This window comes from Panthera leo, chromosome D1 (assembly GCF_018350215.1).
Source record: "Panthera leo isolate Ple1 chromosome D1, P.leo_Ple1_pat1.1, whole genome shotgun sequence".
NCBI lineage: Eukaryota > Metazoa > Chordata > Mammalia > Carnivora > Felidae > Panthera > Panthera leo.
In genome coordinates this window covers 77,595,128-77,621,789 of record NC_056688.1, presented here as the reverse complement: position 1 = coordinate 77,621,789, position 26,662 = coordinate 77,595,128, and the positions used below count along the sequence as shown (strand labels likewise).

The 26,662-nt window shown below is 36.9% G+C and overlaps 1 protein-coding gene across 2 annotated transcripts in view; it reads right to left on the bottom strand.

Moving 5' to 3' along the window:
- Positions 1 to 26,662, bottom strand: part of ANO5 (anoctamin 5) — a 106,580-nt gene that overhangs the window by 22,206 nt on the left and 57,712 nt on the right. For both annotated transcript variants that reach the window (XM_042906393.1, XM_042906395.1), the window contains 3 exons: positions 12,026 to 12,160; positions 11,570 to 11,675; positions 11,413 to 11,473 (listed from right to left, as the gene is read on the bottom strand). In XM_042906393.1, coding sequence (XP_042762327.1) covers positions 11,413 to 11,473; positions 11,570 to 11,675; positions 12,026 to 12,160 — 302 coding nt within the window. The remainder of the gene's footprint in view (positions 1 to 11,412; positions 11,474 to 11,569; positions 11,676 to 12,025; positions 12,161 to 26,662) is intronic.

The following is a 26,662-nucleotide window of genomic DNA, read 5'->3' as shown; positions in this document are numbered from 1 at the left end:
TGCAGCAAAAGTTCACTTATTTTCATTGCTACATAGTATTGCATTATGTGATAAATCACAATTTTGTTTATTATTGGGTTCATGGACATTTGTGCTACTGCCAGGTTTTTTGCCATTATAGCATTGCTGTGAATATTCTTGCACGTGTCTTTTGGTGGGCATATATCTAAGAATGGAATACTAACACAATATTAACTTATAATTTTATCACCTGTGAAAAATTCAAATCTTAATGTTTATCTGACTCATTCCCTACCTTTTAAATAATTATAAGGAATTATGAATTCTATCTGTACATCTTTACAGTCTTAATTATATCTTCCCTTAAGTATCCTTATAGTCATCTAACTGATCTCTCTGCTTCCGATATCCCTTTTTTTCAATATAAATATATCCCCTGACTACTAAAGAGTTTTATTTGTTTATTTGCTCATGTATACATTCATTTATGTATATTTTCCTCATTTTTTAAAAAAAAATTATTTTATCGTAAGAACACTTAACCTGCTTAACAAATTTTAAGTCTACAATACCTTTATGTTGAGTATAGGCACAATGTCATACAGCAGATTTCTAGGGCTTTTTTTATCTTACTTAACAGAGACTATATGTCCATTGATTAGTTACTCCCCTTTTCCCTCACCTCCCTTAACTCCCAACAACCTCCATTCCACTCTCTAATTCCATAAATTTGACTATTTTAGATATTTTATGTAAATGGGATCATTAAGGATTTCTCTGTCTGTGACTGGCATGTTACACTGACCATAATGTCTTTAAGGTTCATCCATGTTGTCACATATTGCAGAATTCCCTTCTTTTCAAGGGTGAATTGTATATCATATGTATATATCAACAGTGTGTGTGTGTGTCTGTGTCTGTATGTGTGTGTGTGTGTGTGTGTGTGTGTGTATGGTGTACATATATACCACAGTTTCTTTGTCTATCCATCAATGGACAATTAGGTAGTTTCTACATCTTGCTTATTATGGCTAGTGCTGCAATAAACATAGGAGTGCCGACATCTCAAGATCCTGATTTCAAAGATGTGGAATAAATACTCATAAGGTGATATTGCTGGATCATATAGTAGTTCTATTTTTAGTTTTTTTTGAGGAATTTCCATACTGTTTTCCAGCTGCACCATTTAGCATTCCCACTAACAATGTACAAAAATTCATTAGAATTCTCCACATCCTCACCAGCTCTTGTCTTTTGTTGTTTTGGTATTAGCCATCCTGACAGGTGCAAGATGATATCTCATTGTGGTTTTGATTTACATTTCCCTGGTAACTAGTTACACTAAGAATGTTTTTCATATACCTGTTGGCCATTTATATATATTCTTTGGAGGATGTCTATTTGAGTCCTTTGTCCATTTTTTAATAAGGTTATTAGGGTTTTCTTTTTGTTTTGTTTTTTGTTTTTGTTTTTGTTTTTGTTTTTGCTATTGAGTTGCAGGAGTTCCTTATGTATTTTGGACATTAACCACTTAGCAGATAAATGATTTGCAAATATTTTCTGCCATTCCATGGGTTGTCTTTTCACTCTGCTGTTTTCTGTGCTGCAAGAAACTTTTTAGCTGATGTAGTCAAACTTGTTTTTGGTTTTTGTTCCCTGAGCTTTGATGTTATGCTCAGGAAATCAATGCCAAGACCAACGTAATGAAGTTTTCCCTTATATTTTCTTCTAGGAGTTTTATATAGTTTCAGGTTCTACATTTAAGATTTTACACAATGCTGAGGTGATTGAGTATAGGATAAAGACTCAATTTCACTCTTTTGCATGTGGATGTCCAGATTTCTCAGCATCATTTGTTGAAGAGATTATTCCTTCCCCATTGTGTATTCTTGGAACTCTTGTTGAAGATTAGTTAACGATATATGTTGATTTCTGAACTTTATTCTGTTCCACTGGTCTGTATATCTGTCTTTATGCCAGTGCCATACTGATTTGATTATTGTTGCTTTGCAATATATTTTGAAATCAAGAAGTCTGATGTCTCCAGCTTTGTTCTTCCTCAAGATTTACCTGGCTATTTCAAGACTTTTGTGATCCCAGGGGCACCTGGGTGGCTCAGTCAGGCAAGCATCTGACTCTTTAATTTCAGCAGGTCGGTCAAGCATCTGACTCTTAATTTTTGCTCAGGTCATGATCTCACAGTTCATGGGATCCATGGGATCCAGCGCCATCCTGCTCTGCATGCTGACAATAAAGAGCCCAACTGTGATTGTCTCTCTCCCTCTCTCTCTGCCCCTCCTCTGTTCTCCCCCTCTTTCCTTCAAAATAAATAAATAGAAACTTCTTTAAAAATTAAAAAAGGGGGGGGGGGGGCTCCTGGGTGGCTCAGTTGGATAAGTGTCTGACTTTGGCTTAGGTCATGATCTCGCGGTTCATGAGTTCAAGCCCCACGTCAGGCTCTGTGCTGACAGCTAAGAGCCTGGACCCTGCTTTGGATTCTGTGTCTCCCCCCTCTCTGTTCCTCCCCCACTTGCTCTCTCTCTCTCTCTCTCAAAAATAAATACAGATTAAAAAAATTAAAAAAAATACTTTTGTTATTTCATGTGAATTTTTTCAGTTGTTTTTCCTATTTCTGGTAAAAAAAATGCCACTGGGACTTTGATAGAGATCATATTGAATATTTAGGTCACTTTGGGTAGTATAGGAAAATTAATAATATTAAGTCTTCCAATCCATTAGTATGGGATGGCTTAATATATTATTCCTCCAGGGGCACCTGGGTGGCTCAGTCAGTTAGGCATCTGACTTTGGCTCAGGTCATGATCTCATGGTTTATGGGTTCAAGCCCCATGTTGGGCTCTGTGCTGACAGCTCAAAGCCTGGAGCCTGCTTCAGATTCTGTGTCTCCCTCTCTCTCTGCTCCTCCCCCACTCACACTCTGTCTCTCTCTCTCTTTCTCTCAAAAATAAATAAACATTAAAAAAATTTATATTATTCCTCCAAATATTTAGAAGTATAATATTGCTTGCTTTGCATTGATTTCAGTTTCCATGGGTTAGTTACATAACACCAGTCCCCCAACATGACTCAAATTTCAGGTACCACAGTATATTAACTATGAACTGTTGCATAAAGTACAAATTTTGCTGTTAGTTCCTCAAACCACAAATCACTATATAAATAGCAGACGTGTATCATGATTAGTGACCAATCACATCACTTTAAATGCCGCTGGTGTTTGAACGCTGCATATTTGTTAGTCAATTAATGTGCAGACAGCAAAGCATGTCTTTGTATTTCCTCCTTGCCTTCCACGTGGCATTTTACAAAAATGGGTACTAAAAAATAGAACTGATGAACAAAGATGTAAGTACATCAAACAAATGGAAAATGAAAACAAAACATAAATGGAGTTATGGAAGAATAGAAGACTGAGAATATTGACATTGTTGCCATTTGAGAGACTCTGTACATATACAACCAGAGGAACTTAGCAAAGGCAAATCTGCTGACATAAATGAAGAAAGCAGTTGTGAGGAAGAGGGATGTCCCATAGGAAACGGTGTTGGCAAAAACTTCAGCTTAAAGGAACTCTCGGTGATAGTTCATTACAATGAAAACACAGAGGGTAAGTTAATGCTCACACCAGAATGTTCTATCCTTGGGATACCTTTGCCACCTGTTTTCCCTTTCAAAATCCTATTTTAAAAAATCCAAATCAAATTGCAGGTCTTCTATAAAAGTTATCTCAATTTCTCTAGTCAAGAAGTAATTCCTTCCTCCTCTGTACTTCTTCAGCACTTAAAATTTAATGACAGTATGTATTAGATTCTGGCCCAATTAGACTGTGACCTTCTTAAAAACATGTTATATTTCACTCATTTATTTATTCATTTTTAAATTTAATATTAACTGAATTTCATGAGGCAGAAAATTTTATTCATTTATTCATTTCTTTACTCATGTATTTGGTAGATACACTGCTACTAGGAGAAAAAAGTTTTAAGAGCACAGTATAATTAAGCAGTCTTTTAATATTCCAATGCTTTCCTGAAGGGGATCTACTTGTATACTTAAAAGCTGCTTCCTGAAGGTCTGGCTTCCAATTAGCCTGAACCAGGTGCTAACTCAGATCCTCCCCTTTGGGACACTGACAGGTCTTAGCATACTCCCAAATACTGGGAGCCACCAAGAACATAGAAGGCGGTGGGGACAATCACAGAGGTTTGAGAAACAGTTCACACTGGATTCATCAAAAAGATTCATCTCCTATGCCAGATCACACAGTCATTACTGGGAGAGGTAGCGAATTTATCTAATGTGCAGAAATCAATACAGAGAGACAAAGTAAATGAAGAAACACAGGAATATGTTCCAAACAACAGCAACAAAACAAAAACCAAATACATAAATAAGCCTCAGTAACTGACCTTAATGAAAATAAGATAAATGATTTACCTCATAAAAAGTTCAAAATCGGGGCACCTGGGTGGTTCAGTAAGTTAAGCGTCTGACTTCAGCTCAGGTCATGATCTCACAGCTCGTGGGTTTGAGCCCTGCATTGGGCTCTGTGCCAACAGCTCAGAGCCTGGAGTCTGCTTCAGATTCTGTGTCTCCCTGTCTCTCTCTGCCCCTACCCCTCTTGTGCTCTCTCTCTCTCTCTCTCTCTCTCTCTCTCTCTCTCAAAAATAAAACATTAAAAAAAATTTTTTAGGGGTGCCTGGGTGGTTCAGTTGGTTAAACATCTGACTTTGGCTCCGGTCATGATCTCACAGTTTGTGGGTTCTAGCCCCGCGTCAGGCTCTGTGCTGACAGCTCACAGCCTGGAGCCTGTTTCAGATTCTGTGTTTCCCTCTCTCTCTGCCCCTCCCCTGTTCACGCTCTGTTTCTGTCTCAAGAATAAATAAACATTATTTTTTTTTCTCATTCTCTCTCTCTCTCAAATAAAGTAAAACATTAAAAAACATTTTTAAGTTCAAAATAATAGTCATAAAGACATTTACCAAGGGCAGAAGAATGTTGCATGACCAAAGTGAGAATGTACTAAGAGACAGAAAACATACAAAAGTAATAAACACAAATCAGAGAGCTGAAGAATACAATACTGCACCAAAAATTTCAATGGAGATATTCCACAGCAGATTAGATCAAGTGAAGAAAGATAAGCAAAATTGAAGACACAGTATTGTACTTCATTTAGAGGAGCAAAAAGATGAAAGAGTGCGGTTAGCTTAAGGGACTATGAGACAATATGAAGCTGACCAACATTCACATTAATAGGCTCGCCAAAGAAGAAAACAGTAAGAAAGGGGCAGAAAACTTACGCAAAGATATAGTGGTTGAAAACTTCCCTTACATGGGGAGAAAAATATATCAAATCTGAGAAGCCCAAAGTATCCCAAAGGAGTCCTAAAAGACTCACACTAAGACACATTATAATTAAATTCTCAAAAGCTATATACAAAAAGAGAATCTTACATGCAGCAACAGAAAAACAACTTGTTACATACAAGGGACAGCCTCATAAGACTATCAGCAGATTTTCACAGCAGAAACTTTTCCAGGCCAGGGGGACTGGCATGGTATAGTCAAAGTACTGAAGGACAAAAACTGCCAACCAAGAATATTCTACCTGACAAGCTGTCTTTCAGAACTGAAGAACAGATAGAGTTTTCCAGAATACAAAAGTTAAAGGAGTTCATCACCACTAGGATGGTCTGTCTGGCCTTATAAGAAGTATTAAAGAGACTTCTTTGATATAAAATAAAAGGATGCTAGTTGCCAACATGCAAACATGTGAAAATATAAATGTCACTAGTTAAGGTAAATATACCTTATTTAAATATAGTTAAATTCAGAATACTCTAATGTTGTAATGGTAATGGCTAAATCATTTATAAAATTAGTATGAAGGTTAAAAGACAAAAGGAGTAAAAATAACTATACAATAACTGGTTAATAGATAAACAAGATAAAAAGATGTAAATCGTGACATCAGAAGCATAAAGCATGGAGGGGAGAGTAAAAACATAGAAACTTAGTATGTATCTGAAGTTAATTCGTCTTAGCTTACCAGAGACTATAAGATGTTTTATATAAGCCTCATTGTACTCACAAAGCAAAACTTATAATAGATACACAGACGATAAAAAGAAAGGAATATAAACATATGTTAGAAAAAATTATCAGGAGGACAAGACAGGAAGAAGGGAACAAAGAAATTATAAAATAGCCAGAAAAAATTAACAAAATGGAAAAAGGAAGTCTACACCTAACAATTACTACTTTAATGTAAATAAGCTAAGTTCTCTAATCAAAAATCTTGGAGTGGCTGAATGAATAAAAAACAAGACCCAACTGTCTGTGAATTGCAGGAGCCTCACTACAGCTTTAAGGACACACATACTGAAAATGAAAGGATGAAAAATATATGGAAACCAAAAGAAAGCAAGGTTAGTTATATCAGAAAAAAAACAGACTTTAGACAAAGGCTGTAATAAGGGGCAAAGAAAATCATTACATAATGATAAAGAGGTCAATCAAGCAACAGGATATAATACTTGTAAATATTTCTGCATCCAACGGCAGAACACATAAAGAAATAATATGAATATTAATAGACTTGAAGACAGAAACAGACAGCAATATAATAATAGTAGGGAGGGGTGCCTCGGCGGCTCAGTCGGTTAAGTGTCTGACCTCAGCTCAGGCCATGACTCAATGGTTCATGGGTTCAAGCCCCGCATCAGGCTCTGTGGTGACAGCTCAGAGCTTGGAGCCTGCTTTGAATTCTGTGTCTCCGTCTCTCTCTGCCCCTCTCTCGCTCATGCTCTGTCTCCATCTCTGTCTCTATCTCTCAAAGATAAATAATCATGAAAAAAAAATAAAAAATAATAGCGGGGAAATTCAATAGCCCCACTTTCAACAATGGATAGATTATTCAGACAGAAAAATCAATAAGGAATCATTCAACTTAAATTACATGTTAGACAAGGTAGATTTAACAGAGGCCTACAGCACTTTCCACCCAACAGTGGCAGAATACACATTATTCTCAAGTGTGCATGGAATGTTCCCTAGGAAAGATCAAATGTTAGATCAATGCTTCTGAACAAGCAATGTCTCAAAACGAAATCAAAAGAGAAACAAAAATATCTGGAAACAAATGAAAATAGAAATATGACATATCAAAACTTATGGGCTGCAGCAACAGAAGTTCTAGGAGGCAAGTTCATAGTAATAAATGCATATATTAAGACATAAGAGAAACCTTAAATAAACAACTGAACTTTACCTGGAGTGAGAAAAAAAAGAACAAAGTAAGCACAAAGCTAGTAGAAAGAAGGAAGTAACAAAGATCAGAGTGCAAATAAATAAAATAGAGACTAACAAGACAATACAAAAGGTCAATGAAACTAAGAGCTGTTTTTCTTCTTCAAAAGATAAACAAATTACATAAGCCTTTAGCTAGACGTACCAAGAAAAAAGAGAGAGGACCCAAATAAATAAAATTAGAAATGAAAAAGAACACGTGACAACTGATACCACAGAAATACAAATAATCATAAAAGACTACTATTAACAAGTATACGCCAACAAATTGTGAAAGCTAGAAGAAAAAATAAATTCCTATAAACACACAACATACTGAGGCTGAATCATGAAGAAATAGAAATTCTGAACAAATGACTAGTAAAGATCTTGAATCAGTAATCAAACACCTCCCCACAAAGAAAAATCCAGGAGAAGATGACTTCACTCATGCATTCTACTAAACATTTAAATAATTAATGTCAACCTTTCTCAACTCTTGCCAAAATTATAAGAGAAGGGAAGATTTTCAAACTCATCTTAGGAAGCAGCATTTCTGTGATACCAAAGCCAGGCAAGAAAATTACAAGAAAAGAAATTACAGGCAAATGTCCGTGATGAACACAGATGCAAAAAACCTGAATAAAATAGCAGCAAATCAAATTCAACAATACATTAAAAGGTTCATACACCATGACAAAGTAAAATTCATTCCAGGGATACAAGGATGGTTCTATATGCACAATCAATGCAGTATATTATATTAATAACAAAAATGATAAAAAAAAAACTTATGATCATCTCACCTGATACAGCAAAAGCACTTGACAGAATTCTTGATAAAAATTCTCAACAACATGAGTATGGAGGGAATGTACCTCAATATAATAAGAGTCATATGGGACAAGCCCACAGCTAATACCATTCTCAGTGGTGAAAAGCTAAAAGCTTTTCCTGTATGATTAGTAATAAGACAAGGATGCCCATTCTTGCCACTTTTTTTCAAAGATTACTGAAAGTCCTAGCCAGAGCAATCAGCCAAGAAAAAGAAATAAGTGGCATACAAATTTGGAAAGGAAAAAAATAAAACTGTCTCTATTTGCAGATGGTATTAAATTATATGTAGAAAGTCCTAAAGATTCCACCAAAGACAGAATAAAGGAATTCAGTAAAGTTTGAGGATAAAACTTAATATACAAAAATTAGTTGTTTCTATACACTAACCACATACTATCAGAAAGAAAAATAAAGAAAACAATCCCATTTCTAATGGAATCAAAAGGAATAAAATATCTAGTTATAAATAGAACTCAAGAAGTGAAAGATATGTACACTGAATACTACAAGATATTGATAAACTCAAGATGACACAAATAAATGGAAAGATATTCCATGCTTACGGACTACAAGAATCATATTGTAAAAATGTCCATACTACCCAAGCAATCTTCAGATTCAATGCAATCCCTATCAAAATTTCAATGACATTTTTCAGGGAAATAGAACAAACAATACTAAAATTTGTATGGAACCACAAAAGACCTGGAATAGGCAGAGCAGTCTTCAGAAAGAACAAAGCAGTAGGCATCACACTTCCTGATTTCAAAGCTATCGTAATTACACTTTATAAACTATACTACAAAGCTATAGTAATCAAAACAAGATGATAGTGGCATAAAAACAGACACATAGACCTACAGATCATAATCAAGAGCTCAGATATAAATCCATGCATGTATGATAAACTAGTATTTCACAGAGGAGCCAAGAATATTCAACGTGGGAAGGATCGTTTCTTCAATAAATGGTTTCGTGAAAACTGGATATTCATTTGCCAAGGAACAAAGCCAAATCCCTGTCTTAGACCATATACCAAAATCAACTCAAAATAGATTACAGACTGATTGAGCCTAAGATCTGAAACCATAAAACTCAGAGAAGAAAACATAGTGGGTAAGTTCCTTGACATTGGTCAAAGCAATGATTTGTTGGATTTAACATAAAGACTAAGGCAACAAAAGCAAAAATAAACAAGTAGGACTTTCAACAAAGTAGAAAGCACAGGAAAGGAAACCATTAACAAAATAAAAAGGCAACTTACAGAATGCGAGAAAATATTTGCAAATTATGTATTTGATAAGGGGTTAATATCATTTTTTATATATCTGAAGAAATCATACAACTCAACAGCAAAAAAACAAAAACAAAAACAAAAACAAAACTAATCCGATTAGAAAATGGACACAGTGGGGCACCTGGGTCAGTTAAGCCTCTGACTTCTGCTCAGGTCATGATTGTGGGTTCAAGCCCCATGTGGGGCTCTGTGCTGACAGCTCAGAGCCTGGAGCCTGCTTTGGATTCTGTGTCTCCCTCTCTCTCTGCCCCTCCCTTGCTCTCTCTCTCTCTCTCTCAATAATAAATAAACATTAAAAAAAATTTTTGAGGCAATTCCATTCAGTCATAAATACACACACACACATATACACACACATTCACATATCTGTTACCCTGGAAGGAGTCTCGTCACTCAGTTTTTAATAAAAATATAGATTTAAAACTATGTATATCAGTTATGTAAAATTATATTTATACACATGCCCACACACATGGAAGAAAAGATTCTGAAAAACTATGGCCATGATAATGTTTCCATTTCTAGTAACTTTAACATTATTTTCTCCCTGCTTTTATATACTACTTGAGTTTCCTATGATGAGTGTGTATTTGCATTATGAACAAAAAGTTTAAAAAAATAAAAAGCATTTCCTATCTGCCACTACAAAGCATAGGAAGCATTATTTTCACGTCTCAACCTCTTGAACTAATGTTATTCCTTTAACCAAGAATGTTTTTTTCTTCACATCTATTCTGCCAACGCATCCTTTGATTCAGCTTAATGATTTATTAGTGGCTGTACTAAAATAAATATCTCTAAAGTTCTGCTTTCCTAGAATTCGGCCACGAGCCTCAAAAACCAAAGGTAAACCAATTCACTACTAACGTAAACTTTTCTGAAAGAACCGATGGTAACACCTCCTCAAAACACTTCAAGTGTCTGGGTGTTCCGCATATGGCTGTGTCTCTGTTTGCGATGAAGTATGAGGTTGGTGTTGGTACACCACTCTCTATGTGCAAACACCTGAAAACCACTATATTTGCTGTAATTTGTGTACCTCTCGTTCACTGCTGATTCCAAGTAATGATCGAGGAAAAATTTGGCAGCTACGTGATAAAGATGTATTTGTACTTAACAAAGTCGGGGTTATTAGAGAACTGATGGTAAGATTTGACTATTCTCTGTTCTTTGAATCGAGGCCACTGTCTTCAGAGCAGAGCAGCCAAGCAGAAGTGGTGGAAACCCATAAATCTTCACGCACATCCACAAATTTTGGTGTCTTTTTCCCTGGATTGAGCTCCCTTGCCCACTTTTTAAATACACATATTTGTGATTATTAAATAATTTTTTTAATTGGAAAGAAAAAATCTATTTCTTCCCAGAGTCCCCTAAAATTTGGGACATGCTTTGGAAGTCTTTAGGTTTCCTCCTGCTGAGCTAGTAACATATTTTCCTCACTGACAGCAGGAACAAGAAGAAAAAAAAAGAAGAAAAAAGATGAAACACTGGGACATTTCCAAAATTAAGGGGAATTCTACTTTATATGGAAGATTTCTAACAAATATAACTGGAAGCTGGAACCAGAATTATACACAGGGAATTTAGACTCAAACATTGATATAACAGCCCTCAACAGTTGTTGATTCTTGTTCAACTTTGTATCTATGATTCAATATTTTTCAGCCAGCAAATATTTATGTGTATTCTCTCCTGAATTACATACTTATTGAACTGTTTTTTTTTTTTTCATAGCACTGGGAGATGGTGTGAGCTGAATATATACAAAGTTTCAAAAATTATATTATCTCTCAGAGAAATAAACAGATGTTGAATAAAGACCTTTTTTGGACCAAAGACCAAGGAATACAGACCACTGATGTAGACTCTATCGGTGTACTGATGTTAGTTAGCAAACACACAAAGATCCCAAGTCACCTTTGGTATATAAAATATGCCATCTGTATATGTTATATGGCCATATAACACATAACATAGAGTTGTTTTTTATGTGGCCATTTACTCACCCCAAATTCCCATGAATATTGCAAAGAATACTGTGGACTCGTTATCAAACAAATGCGAGATCTGCAAAAACAATAACATCACAAAGACTGTTTAGTATCAAACGCAATACAAAAAGAGAAATCCCAAGTCTTTTCCCATACCACAATACATACATACCTTTGAAGCCAAACATGTAGTATTTAGTCTCCAATAATCACACACTAGATCACAGAGCGGGCACATGATAATCTGCCCTCCAATCTCAGGGTCACAGATTTCAGTGCTGCAGAGGAGACAGCAAAGTGATTTTAAAAGTGATGTGCTTTTAGGTGACAGAACAACAGTTTACACAGCTTCTCAAATATGGCAGAAGGGACAATAAAGCAGCAATCTCTGTAGTAGGTCAAGTCATGCTTTGAGAAACAGAATCTTTAGAGCTGATCATTTATAGATTTTTCTGTAAAGCACTAGGTGAGGGCAGCCATTACATTTGGGTTTTTATCAGAAATATCAATTATCTGCTGCCACCAGGAGACACTCTGAAACAAATGCCAGGGAAATAATAAGAGCAGTTGTTTCAGTTAGTATGACATCAAGATGTTTTCTCCGTTTGGGCAATTCAGTTGCACGTACCTGCTTGAGTTATTATCCATTGATAATAAGCCGTAAATGAAACAAGCTAAGCCAACGACAGCCGCAAAGGACAGCATTTCCGTGTAAAATCCAAGAAAGACAAAATACATGCCAATCTTTTCTCCATAATAATCCCTATGAAAGAAGGTAAAAAATAGTATCAAAGTTTAAGAGAATGATACAATCCAGAGACCCTTGGTTTTGTATTCAGAAGAGACATGTATTCCTGGCTCCACTGCTTTCTAGCCCTGTCATTTTGGTAGAGTTACTAAACTTTCTGAACTCTGGTTTCCACGTCCTAAAATATAAGACGATGCTTATCCAAAGAAGTGGTGCAAGGACTGAAAGAGTTAACACATATAAATAGGAAGCCAACTGAATGTAAGTTAACTTTTAATTTTGAAATAATAAGTATAAATTTGAAAAGCTTCCAATGTTTCAGGAGACTTTAATGTACTAAAATGTAGAACATTCTGCGATGTAACTCTAGCAATTAACAAATCAAAATCGCATTCCTAATCTGCATGGAGTTTCGCTTTATTTCTCTTTCTAATATAGAAGAAGGTACTCTCACCACATTCATCAAGAGTGGTTATATGTATAAAGTTACATCTCCCTTCAATTTTGGATCTCTGATAGATGTTTATAGAATTGTGATAGAGGTAGCAAACTAAGGAATTAAAAAGGGCTGCTTAAGAAAAATCCCATAGAGGGGAGCCTGGGTGGTTCAGTCAGTTAAGCATCCGACTTTGAGGTCATGATCTCTTAATTCATCAGGTAAAGCCCTGGGTCGGGCTCTGTGCTGAGAGCTCAGAGCCTGGAGCCTACTTCAGATTCTGTGTCTCCCTCTCTCTCTTTCTCAAAAATAAATAAACGTTTAAAAAAAGGTCCATAAAATATGCAATTCAGCTCTTGCTTTACAAAGAGTTGAAAAATTATAGCATTACTTGTCACAAATGTTCAAGTCTTAAAACCAAGTTTTGTTTTGTTTGTTTTAATTTTAACTTTGCATTTTTTCCTTCCAAGATTTTATTTAAATTCAAGCTAGTTAAGATATGGTGGAATATTGGTTTCAGGAGTAGAATCCAGTGATGAATCACTTACAGATGATACTCAGTCCCTATCCCACCAAGTGCCCTTCTTAATGTCCATCATCCACTTAGTCCATCCCTCAACCACCTCCCCTCCAGCAGCCCTGTTGTCTACATTCAAGAGTCTCTGATGGTTTGCCTCCTTCTCAGTTTTTATCTTACTTTCCCTTCTCTTCCCCTATGTTCATCTGTTGTGTTTCCTAAATAGTACATGAGTGAAATCATATGATATTTATCTTTCTCTGACTGACTTATTTTAAAGTCCCCCTTACAGGAATCTCTTAAGGAAGCAAAGAAGATAGTTTTCTCTGTCTCAGAAAATCACATTAAAAACAAAACAAAACAAAACTGGAGGGCCTGAGTGGCTCAGTTGGTTACGCGTCCAACTTTGGTTCAGGTCATGATCTCACAGTTCGTGAGTTCAAGCCCTACATCAGGCTCGGTGCTGACAGCTCAGAGCCTGGAGCCTGCTTCGGATTCTGTGTCTCCTTCTCTATCTGCCCCTCCCCTGCTCATGCTATGTCTCTCTCTCTCTGTCTCTCAAAAATGAATAAATGTTAAAAAAAAAAAACAGATTAATCTTCGTAATTCATATAGAGCTCAGGTTACTAAATCTGTGAAGCCTTTCCACAGTTTCCAAGGTAGATAGATATGATCCTTTTGGCTTCTAATAGCATGCTGTATATAAATCTATTACATCACTTAATATTAAATTACAATTTCCATGCATGCTCAGAAAAAAGGCAACTCGGAACATAAAGGTACAAACTTAATTTCCTAATATTTAAATATTTTCTCATATTCAATACTAATTTTATTGAACCTCATATTCTTCAGTTTTCAAAATTCCTAATCTCTTCTAATTAAATAGGCATCTTTATGCTTATACCATTTTTCATTATTTTCACTGATTATAAACATTTTGCACTGTTGTTTTCTCTTGTTCTGCTCCTCAAATCACTACAAACTTGAAATTAAATTATAATCCCATCTTCTTCCCTTGTTAATTTGCCACTCACAACTTCCTTAGCTTCACTTACACTTAGGATACATGAACTCGTTTTTTCTTTTTTCTTTTTGTTTGCTGAAAAATATAGCAATTACTGCAATACTGCATAACATCAAACTCTTTTAATAAAGGATAAAAATATTTGATTTTGTGGAATTTACTATTTACCATATCTATTTCCAATTGATGTTTTAAAAATTACAAAACCAATAATTTTTTGAAGTTAAGACATCAATATTACTGCTACAGATTTAACCTAAAATTGTTTGGGAATTCATAAAGAAACTGAATATTTCAACAACCTATTTTTTTTAATTTTTTGTTTTTAAAGTTTATTTATTTTTGAGACAGAGAGAGACAGAGCATGAACGGGGGAGGGGCAGAGAGAGAGGGAGACACAGAATCGAAGCAGCCTCCAGACTCTGAGCCATCAGCCCAGAGCCCGATGCGGGGCTTGAACTCACGGACCACGAGATCGTGACCTGAGCTGAAGTCGGAGCTTAACCGACTGAGCCACCCAGGGACCCCACAACAACCTATTTTTAAAGAACTACATTTTTCTTCCTTTCAAATATCAAGAATCTTTTTCCTTGAGAATGAAAAAAAAAAGGCTTCAAGAACTCTAGACCTTTGTGTTAAAAAATTCTTTAAAATTTATAGAAATTTTCAGATGAGGATTTATTATACATGGAGTCATAGAAATTATTTTACTAAGCCATGGATTTGGGAAGCTTAACAATCAGATTAACAACTAAACCATCTCCTAAGAGTGTAAAAAAGCAAAAGACATATCTTAGATGTATATTATGGTAAAAATGTACACAGTATTGAAATAACATTTAAGGGGCGCCTGGGTGGCTCAGTCGGTTAAGTGTCCGACTTCAGCTCAGGTCATGACCTCACAGTCTGTGAGCTGAGCCCCGTGTCGGGCTCCGCGCTGACAGCTCGGAGCCTGGAGCCTGCTTCCGATTCTGTGTCTCCCTCTCTTTCCGCCCCTCCCCTGCTCACACTCTGTCTCTGTCTCTCTCTCTCTCAAAAATAAATAAACATTAAAAAAAATTTTGAAATAACATTTAAGATGTTAAATTATCTCACTATTCATAACAATTAAATGAGAGAAATCTAATAACATGAGACACTCTATAAAGACTCAAATATAAAGGGAACTCTTTTTTTAAGTACTTATTTTTAGAAAAATGTGCCTTATATTCACACTTAGGGCATTTCTTAACCTGTTTTACTTACTAGACTTTGAACACATCTGTGGCCCCATATCATCTAAATAGCACATGACAGGTAGAAGACATTCATTGTGAGATTTTGTGAGAAAGCATTGGTCTAATATTGGATTCCCAAGACTTAGTCTGAGACACAGCAAATAATCAAAAGAATGATGATAAAATTTAACTGAATATAGACTTGAGGAATGAACAAACAAATGCAAACATTTGATCTAAAGTGATTCATTAAAAAAAATTAAAATACAGTGATTCATTTTTATAGTGAGTTAATGAACATCTGAGACACTTAGCTGTTACATTTAATAGCATTTTAATAGCACCATTGTATTTACTGTAAATCTACTTATATTCTAAGCTATTTACTATATAGCTACATATCAAGTATTAAGCCACTCAAAACAGGGGTTATCGAAAGAAAAAATATAGAGAGCTCTTAAATTGGCAAGATAAAATAGGATTGGAGGGCATATAAAAATAAAGACTGGGGGTGCCTCGGTGGCTCTAGTCAGTAAAGCGTACGACCTCAGCTCTGGTCATGATCTCATGGTTTGTGAGTTCAAGCCCCACATCAGGCTCTGTGCTGACAGCTCAGAGCCTGGAGCCTGCTTTGGATCCTGTGTCTCTCCCTCTCTCTGCCCCTCCCATGCTCATGTTCTGTCTGTGTCTCTCAATAACAAATAAATGTTACCAAAAAATTAAAATTGAAGACTGATAATCCAATGATAGCAACCTTGGTATTCCCATTGTTTTCTTTGAAAATATAAGCTAATATGACAAAATGGTAAGTCCCCAAAAGACAGCAAAACTATTTACAAATATTTCAATATGGAACTTAAGTTTCGTGTAGAGGTAACACGGAATATGTGAAATCCAGAAAATAGGACTCCTAAATTCTAAATCTCTCCCTAGAGGCACCTGGGTGGCTCAGTTGGTTAAGCGTCTGACTCTTGATTTCAGCTCAGGTCATGATCAAGCCTTGCTTTGGGCTCTTCACGGACAGCATGGAGCCTGCTACCCTGCTGAATACCTGCTGAAATACCCCTTGGGATTTTCTCTCTCTCTCTCTCTCTCTCTCTCTCTCTCTCTCTCTCTCTCTCTCTCCCCCTCCCTCCTTCCTTCTCTTCCCCTCCCCCACTTAAGTGCATGTGCAAGCACTCTCTCAAACCTTTAAATAAATAAATAAATAAATAAACAAACAAATAGACAATCTCTTTCTAGCCATCCGAAGTCATTATTTCTTTTTTTTTCCTAATCTTCCACATCCAGTCATCTACAAAGTGCAATAAATTTTGCCACAAAAATCTTTTTTTAATCCATAGTCTCCCTTGTTTTCTATTAGCAATACCTTGGATATGATTGTCAGTACCTGTCACTGAAAATTTGTAATAGCCTCCTTACTTCCCTGACTTCAGTCTTGCATCCCTCTCAACTGTCTCCTTATTTCCAATGTAGTGATGGTCTTAAAGCAAAAAACTGAACCTGCCCTCTTCCTCCTTCAACGGTTTCATCCCTTCTTTTAGCAGTGTCCTGCATGACGTTGCTGATAAACATTCAGTTTCACCTGCCTCTACTCCTACACGAAGAACTAAATGTGCAATGTTCTTTCTTAGCCCAGCACTCTGTACTTCTCTCTGTCTGAGACATTCTTACCCCCACTTGCTTACTTAGCAACTTGCTACTTACCTTTCAAGAGGCAGCTCAAGAATCAGTGCTGTGAAATTTTCCCTGAGCTTGTCATAAAAGTGGGTGCTTTTTCCTCTATGCTGTTCTTCCATGAGTATCATTCTGTTATAATTATACGTTTCTGTGTCTTCCTGGGAATATATTCATATTAGGAAATGATGTTCTGATTATCTTTGTAGCCCTACTCTCTTGCTTGATATCCAGTGATGTTTAATAAATGCTCACTAAGGGAATTTGTGTGGAGCACCTGGGTGGCTCAGTCAATTAAGTGTATGACTCTTGATTTCGGTTCAGGTCATGATCTCACAGTTCATGGGTTCAAGCTCCGTGCTGATGGTACAGAGTCTGCCTGGGATTCTCTCCCTCTCTTTGCCCCTCTCCTGCTCTCTCTTTCTCAAAAATAGTAACTTAAAAAATTAAAGGAATTTGTGCATTGTAATCATGCATCTATGGACAATTCCTTTCTCTTCTTAAGGATGTTTTTATTTTTATCCTCTTGCTATCAAGTGCCAACAAATCTCTAAAACTTTTCCTAAAAACCATAAAGTCAACAAGGAGAGGAAATAAAACCACACCTGATATAGGCCTTCAGCATCATGACAAAGAACACCATGATCATCAAATTACCTATAGGTAAAAAAATAAACCCGTATCCAACAGACCACCTGCCACTTGCTGCCACAAATCTGAAGCACCAAAGAGCAGTGAAGATGATGCTTAGGAAATTCTAATTAAAAAAAAAAAATGTAAAGTAAGGTGGAGACATTAGACAAATACACACAAAATCACTCGCTGGGGGGAAAAAACTAAATCAACACTGAACCTATCTGCGACACGGCAATTCATAGTCCTGGGCAAAAGGAGGGGATCTGAAAATAAGCAACAGTTGGAAGAGTCCGTCTCAGAGAAGTGATATTTGGGGGTAATAATCAGCTATAAAGGGTGGTACTTCTTAAAGGTGTTGCAGTAAAGAGAAAGAAAATAAGAGAGGTAGTTAGGATCCTGTAGAAATGAGAGAAATAGCACATGGCAAGCACATACCATCACCCATAAAAGAAACGCATGGAATAGGAAAGAACTAGGAGAAGAGTGCCCTCTAATGCTAGAAACTCTTTATGTGCGTTAAATATAGACAGACAAAAGCAGACCATAGCCATACAAATCTATGTTACAAAAACTGAAAATGTTAAACAAATAACTTCAGCTAATGAATATTCTCCCAAAAGAACAAAAGAAATAGTGTAATAAAGCACTACAAACTGAATTAAAATGTCCTCAAATAAATATTTGAAGATATAAGAAAATACCAGAAATAGAAAATTAACAGTGGGAGGAAATGGAATAGAGGAAACTCCATAAAGAGAGGAAAAAGTAAAATCATATACTGTAATATCACAATTGATGCTGAAATTATGAGGTATTCAAGAGAGAGAAGAAAGGGAGGGTTCAGTGAAAATCTAATAAAGGATGATAAGAAAAACAGGAAACCTTTCAAAAGTATGAAAATAACACACAGAAGTAAACAGAATCTCAGAGAAATTACTTGGTATGAAGACAGGCAAAAAAAGACCAAACATACAACGAATTGGAATCCAAAGAAAATTAAAATACTTGAAAAGAACTAACGTTTTAGAACTATAACCCAAGAACATTTTCCAGAAACACACACACAAACACACACAAAAAAACAAAAATAGAAGGTACGCATTAAAGGATCCAGAAGGAACCAGGAAAAACTGACTTAGAATAATCAACTCCAAAACATAATGTGTTAAAACAATCAAACTTTAAAACAAACAAGCAAAAGGGGTGCCTGGGTGGCTCAGTTGGTTGAGCGTCCAACTTCAGCTCAGGTCATGATCTCACGGTTTGTGAGTTCAAGCGCCGCATCGGGCTCTGTGCTGACAGCTCAGGGCATGGTCGGATTCTGTGTCTCCCTCTCTCCCTGCCCCTCCCCTGCTCACACTCTGTCTCTGTCTCTCTCTCAAGAATAAAGAAACATTAAAAAAAAAAAAAAAAGAAACTCTCGAAGCCTCCTAGCAAAATGATAAAGCAATGGACAAGGCCAAAATAATGTTCTACTTATGAGGACACACTGGAAACATTCCACAAGGCAAGGACACCCACTATCCATTACTATTTAAGATGTCCTGGAATTACTAGCTAATGCAACTGAACAAAAGAAAATAACTGGAGACCTAAGAATTGGTAAAGAAAAAGTCAACTCCTTCTACTTAAAAATGACATGGCAGGGTGCCTGGGTGGCTCAATCAGTTAAGTGTCCAAGTATTGATTTTGACTCAGGTCATGATCTCAAGGTTCTGAGATCAAGCCAGAGTCAAGCTCTGAGATGGATGTGAGTGGAGCCTACTTTAGATTCTCTCTTTCCCTCTCCTTCCTCCCCTCCTCCACTCACTCTCACACGTGCTGTCTTTCTCTCTCTCTCTCTCTCAAAAAAAATGAAATGGTAATATACCTGGATAACCTTAAAGAATCAATGATAAAACTAGTTCAATGAAAAATTAAGGCATCAGAATATAAAATTATGATGCAAAAATTATAGCATTCAATATATAAATAATAACAAGTTAAAAGATATATTACAAGAGAATACATAATTTATAAAGCAACAAAAGTATAGAATACTTCAGATTAAATTTAGGAAAGTTTCCTAATGTATACAAAGAAAAGTCTGTAACACTCTTGAAAAACCCAAAAGTAGGTTTGGACAAAGACCTATCTTTTCCTTCACATGGCTTTTCCTTGGTTAAAATGACTGAATTATCACCAAGCTATCAGGCCAGTCTAAGTTAAACTATAAACTTCATGTGATCCCTTATAAATACCAGTGATCTTTTTCTTTTTAGTAAGCACTAGACAAGTTGATAATAAAGTTTATATGGAGGAATAAACATGCAGACTGTACAAAGAAACACTGAGAGTAAAAGCCATGATGAGGTTTATTAGCCCAAACAGACTTTAAAACATACTCAAAGACACCACATAGTAAAACATACTACAGCCAAAGTGCTATAATTAAAACAGCCTGGTACTGATGCATGAGTAGTTAGCTAGATCAAAGGAATAAAATAGGACATTCAGATAAACTCAACTGCATATAGAAATCTAGTATAAGATGAAGGGAGTACCAGGGTGCCTGGGTGGTTCAGTTGGTTAAGCATCCAACTCTTTTTTTTTTTTTTTTTAATGTTATTTATTTTTGAAAGAGAGACAGAGCACTAGTCAGGGAAGGGCAAAGAGAGAGGAAGACAGAATTCAAAGCAGGCTCTAGACTCTGAGTTGTCAGTACAGAGCCTGACTCGGGGCTCAAACTCACAAGCTGTGAGATCATGACCTGAGCCAAAGTCAGATGCTTGATTTTGGCTCAAGTTGTGATCTCATGGTTTGTGAGTACGAGCCCCAAGTCAGGCTCCACGCAGACAACCCAGAGCCTGCTTAGGATCTCTCTCTCCCTCTATCTGCCCCTCCCTCTCTCTCGCTCTCAAAATAAATAATTTTTTTTTAAAAGAAACTTGAAGATACGTGGCACCTGATGACTCGGTTGAGCGTCGGACTTCTGCTCAGGTCATGATCTCACAATTCGTGAGTTTGAGCCCACTGCCATCAGCACAGAGCCTGCTTTGTGTCCTCTGTCCTCCTCTCTCTCTGTGCCCCTCCCCCTCTCACACTCGCTCTCAAAAATAAATCAAACATTATTAAAAAAAACCTTGAAGATATAGGTCATACCTCAAATTACTGCAACATCAATAAACTTAATAAATGGTGTTGGGACAAGTAGATAAAATTAGATATACTCCTCACAAAATATGTAAGAATAAATTTTAAATGGATCAGGAATCTAAACATTAAAATTGAAACTATTCAAGTAAAACAAATGTAGGTGAAATCCTCTATATCTTGAGTGTATAGAAAGGCATTCTGTCTCTAAAAATCCAAATGTAATAAAAATTTTGATAAACTTGACTTCATGAAAAAATGAGAAAATACTTCTACATAGCAAGAACCAAACAAAGTTAAAAAAAAACCCATAAGCAAAGTCAAAATGCAAATGGAAAACTTGAAGAAAATACTAAGAATACATACTACAGATAAAGGGTAATAAAACCTCAGTATATTAAAAACTTAAAAACATTGAGAAAGAAGGCAAAAATCCTATAGAAAAAATAGACAAAAGATATGAATATACTATTCATTTAAAAAGCTACAAAAATATCCCTTAACATACAAAACGATGTTCAATTGTGTACATAATAAGGGAAGTACAGATTAAAGCTACACTAAAACACTGCTTCTCACCAGTCAGCTGGCAAGAATTAGAAAACTTAAGCGTGCACTCTGCACTTCCATATACTGTTGGTGGGAATTCCCAATGGTCCAGTCCCAGTGAAGGGAAATTTGGTGATATGTAACACAACTACATACGCACTTACCCTGCAACCCAACAATCTCATACATACGGATTTACCCTGAAAACACACTCTCAACAATACAAAAATACACAGGTACATTTTTACTCACGGAAACACTTTGTAATCATGAAATCCGGGAGGCTACCTAAATGTCCAAGTACACATAATGGTGTACCAGAAAGCCGAAAAATGGATGAGGGTGGCTCAATGAATGCATATGGATTGATCTTCAGACTGTATTAAGTGAAAATAGCAAATTGCTGAAGAGTCTGTATAGGATGCCACTTAAAAATGAAAAAGAAAGTTCAGAAAATACATATATCTGCTTTTCATAAAGATAAATCAGAAAATGGAGAAGTTGGCCAGTTATAAGGGATAATATATAAGAAAAGAGGGCAAGGAATGGGATGAAAGGGATCAGAGATAGAGTGCCACTTCCCTGGGTTTTCACTAAAACTGAAAACAAACTGAAATAAATCTTACGTGTGAAGTGAGTGGGGTAGAGTTCTGGCGAGGAAAAAGGAGCAATGTTATAAAGACATAGGATCCAGCTCCCAGGGCTCCTGATGGAAGTTGGGTAAAAGGATGCTGAGTGACAACAATTAGACAAGGAAGGAGTAATACAGTTGGAAACTCACATTGCAACCAAAACAGTGAATATTGGTTCAGGTGAGAACCGTTCTATATGCTGTGTCTAGGGAGAAATTTTAATGAGTAGCCAAACTTCCCACAGATTGTTTATTATTAAGCAGAGTGAAAACAGTGGAGAAATCAAACAAGATTTGTAGCTGGATAATCAAAATTCATATAAAAAATGAGGGACTTATTAGAAGCAATGAAGAAAACATAAACTATAGAGTTGAGAAACAGGATCACACTTTGGATGACCAAAGTTGTCATAAACAACCCGGGGCTCCACGGAGCTGATTGCCATCTCAGAAGAGGCTGTTCATAGCCGGCTGTTGGTGTCTCTAAAGTCACGGGAGGGGGCCCATGGGGCTGGGACCCAGGTCTCTGAGAAGGAGGTCCTGGCAGGCTCGTGCAGGGACCTCAGAGCAGGTCGGACCGGGTGGGGTCTGCAAGGGTCGGGAAAACTGTACGCGGCGTGCAGCCTCAGCAACAGGAAGGCACTGCCCCATCCAGGACTAGGAGCGTTGTTGGGGAATCGCTCGCTCACAGGAAGCAAACGGGAAACCCACAAAAAAACAAAGGAAACAGATCCTTGTTTCCTCCTCCAGTGCTTCCTGCTGGCAGAGTCCCAGTGAGCCAAGTGGCAACGCATACTCGTGATTTTGAGAGTTCCAGTCTCAATTTCATGAAGCAGCTGAGGAACCACAGCTTAAGGACTGGTACACCGTATCAATGAGATCATGTCGCGTTCGTTGACGAATCCACTATTCAACTGCCACTTCCTACCTGTACAACTGCAGGCCTTGGCCCCCCGTCTCCCGCGTCATTTCCTTTCCGGCGTCCCTGGAGTCCCCCAGATATGTCTCACATATACTGGGAATATCTTTGGGGGTCAGCGTCCAACACCGTTTCCAGGCCACTGTGTAAGGACTCCAGCTCCTCCAGGCCAACGGGGCTCATCTCTCCAAGGAGGAATCCACCAAACCCTAGCTCACCCTCTATCCCAGAAAGTTAATCCTTTAAGAGGAGTGGTGTTTCTTTCTTTTTGTTTTTTAATCATTTTTTTTTTTCAACATTTTTTATTTTATTTTTGGGACAGAGAGAGACAGAGCATGAACGGGGGAGGGGCAGAGAGAGAGGGAGACACAGAATCGGAAACAGGCTCCAGGCTCCGAGCCATCAGCCCAGAGCCTGACGCGGGGCTCGAACTCACGGACCGCGAGATCGTGACCTGGCTGAAGTCGGACGCTTAACCGACTGCGCCACCCAGGCGCCCCTTGTTTTTTAATCAAATTGATTGGGGTGCATACACCTAAGCGCATAATTTGGTAAGTTCAGACGCATGCGCTCAGGTAACCACCACCAGAGTCAACACATAGAGCGTTTCCATCATCTCAGATGATGGAACCTAAGGTTCCCTTAGGGTCCTTTGCAGTTAACCCTTTCCCCAAACCCCAGATCTGGGCAACCACTACTGTCATTTAGGTCCCTATAGTTTTGCCTCTTCCAGAATGTTTTATAAATGGAAACCTAAGACTATGCAGCCTTCCATGGCCTGCTTCTTTTCCTTAGCGTAATGCTTTTAAGATTCATCCTTTGATGTTGCATCTATCTGTAATTTCTCTCAGAGGAAAAAAAACAAAAAAACAACAAACCATTGTATGAATATATGATAATTTGTTTATCCATTTACCCATTGGCAGCCTTTGGTTGTTTCCAGTTTTTTCTTACTCTGCAATAATCTGCTATAAACATTCAATCGGTGGTGTTTCTGTGGACATATACGCTCCATTTTTTCGTGGGCAAAGACTTAGTAGCGGAATTGCCTGGTCATACACAAAGTGTGTATTTAACTTGATGAGAAGTGTCAAATTTTTTTATACAGTTGCTACTCCATTTGGCATTCTAGCAGCACTTTGAGTCTTCAAGTTGTTCCACACCCCTGTCAGCTCTTATTGTTGCCAATCTTTTAGATTTTAGCTATTATAGTGGGTGGTGTGGTGGTATCTCAATGGCAAACATTTTAACTCTTATTCCTCTAGTGAATACAGATGTTATGCATCTTTTGATGTACTAATTGGCCATCCATAAATATCTTTCTTTGGTGCAGTATCTGTTATAATCTTTTGTCCATTTTTAAAGATTTTGTCTCATTATTGAATTCTAAGAGTTCCTTCAATATTCTAGATGTCCTTTACTAATAGGTGTGTTGCAAGTATTTTCTCCAGTCTGTGGTTTGCCTTTTTATTTTTAGAACGGTGTCTTTTAGAGAGCACACATTTTCAATGTTAATTAAATCCGATTTATGAATTTTTAAATTTGGCTTTTTATGTCTTTTGTGAAAAGTCCATGCCTAATCTCAGGCCATATGAATTTTTCTCCTAAATATTCTTCTAGAAGTTTTGTATTTTTAGCCCTTACACTAAGTTCCCTGATCCATTCAAGTTAGTTTAAATTTCTGTATAGGAAAGGATCAAGATTCATGTTTTGCATGTGGCCAACTTCGGCTCAGGTCATGATTTCACTGCTCCTGAGTTCAAGCCCCGTGTTGGGCTCTGGGCTGACAGCTCAGAGCGTGGAGCCTGCTTCGGATTCTGTATCTCCGTCTCTCTCTGCCCCTTTCCCAAACCTGCTCTCTCTCTCTCTCAAAATTAAATAAACAATAAAAAATTTTAAAATAAATAAATAAAAATATTATTTCACTATTGAATCAGAAAAGGCAGTATAACTTGCTACAAATTATAAGTTATTATAAGAAAATGAAAAACTAAAAAGTTCTTAAATTTCAGCTAGACACTGTCATCTGATTAAATACTTGAGCTTCCACTTTGTTGTAAAAGGAAATTATCAAGGGCTAACGAAGTATTACAGCTACATTGGCACTGACCCAAGATGTAATGTGTTTGTGCGTATCTAGGGTTATAAATACAAACCTTTGGGGAATACTCATAGCAGAAACACCTGTTGATAGTTTTAAAATGTCAAATGAATACATATTTTAAATATATTTTGAACAATGTAAAACTATGTAAACCTTCATTCTGATGACTTTGCTTCTTTGAAAATATGCTATGAAAACATCCTCCAAGGGCACAATGTCTGCAAACTGTTCTTAGCAACACGTTTGTAACAGTGAAAAATCTGGGACAACCTGTTTTTCAATAAAAAACCAGATAAATGAATTATGCAAAATTTACAATATGGCACTCTGTGTTCTCTTAAAAAGCATGAGATAGAACTGTGTGTATTCACAGGAGGAGTACCAATAATATATTATTTAGTGCAAACAGAAAATTGCAGCTGAAAGGTAAATAAAGATGTCATTGTTTTTTCTAAGGAAAAAATATGATTGTGTATGCATTTTATTGTGCACATAAAAATAGAACTGAATGGATATACCAAATCAACAGCAGTCACTTCTGCAAAGTTCAATAGAGGTAGAATTTCACTTAAAACTCTGCACATCTTGGGGTGCCTGGGTGGCTCAGTCAATTGAGTATCCGACTCTTGGTTTTGGTTCAGGTCATGATCTCGCAGTTCGTGGGCTTGAGCCCTGCATGGAGCTCTGTGCTGGCAGTGGAGAGCCTGCTTGGGATTTTCTCTCTGCCTCTCTCTCTGAAACTACCCTGCTTATGCTCGCACACATCTGCATGCACGGTCTCTCAAAATTAAACTTAAAAAAAAAAGCTTTGCACATCTGTTTATTATTTGAATTTTTGATAAACGTGTGCTACTTTCATCATTAAAAAAATGAAATGACCATTATTCAAAATAATTAAAACATCCATCGAATAAAGAGTTCAGACAATGATTTACCAAAAGTACCAGCTTATATATGCTATCTGCCTTTCATTTATTCTTAAAAATTTCCCTTCTTATTTGCCTTAAACAAACCTGTTGAGATCATCGTTCACTTGTTTGGATGTATGCATCCAAATCAGTCTCATAAAAAGGATACTGTGATGTTGTGCAAACACAGTACTACAAATATAAATCACTGAGTAAAAAACAGGGTCTGTAACAACCAGGGGTCTAATCTGATCGTTCCTTTACTGAAATCATAGCAGGAGTCTCCTAACATCCTGTATGTATGTAGTATTGTTATCGTGCAAAGCAGGAACTTGCTACTGCAGTCTTCTTGCTTAGGCAATGAAACTGTCTAAAGAATTGAGGTCACAGGACAAACGCCTTCCCAGATCTCTGAGATCTACACATGCACACACACACAGACGTCCATACACAACCTTTCTGCTATCTTCTAAATTCCTGAACTCAGAGAAAAACAAAACAAAACAAAGCTAATACATATTAAGCACTAAGTGCTACCCCTGTGCTAAAAAATATACATTATCTCATTTTATTATTAAGTAGCCTCATAAGGAAAGCACCACTGTTATTCCCATTTTACTGATGAGCCTCACAGAAGTTAAATAATTTGACCAACTTGGATCTGAACCCAGCCCACCCCACACACCAAGGCCCAACCTCTTAACTACTGAGCTACTTCTGTATGGTGATGAAGCACATTCCGACAGTATTCTGCTCACAAATGA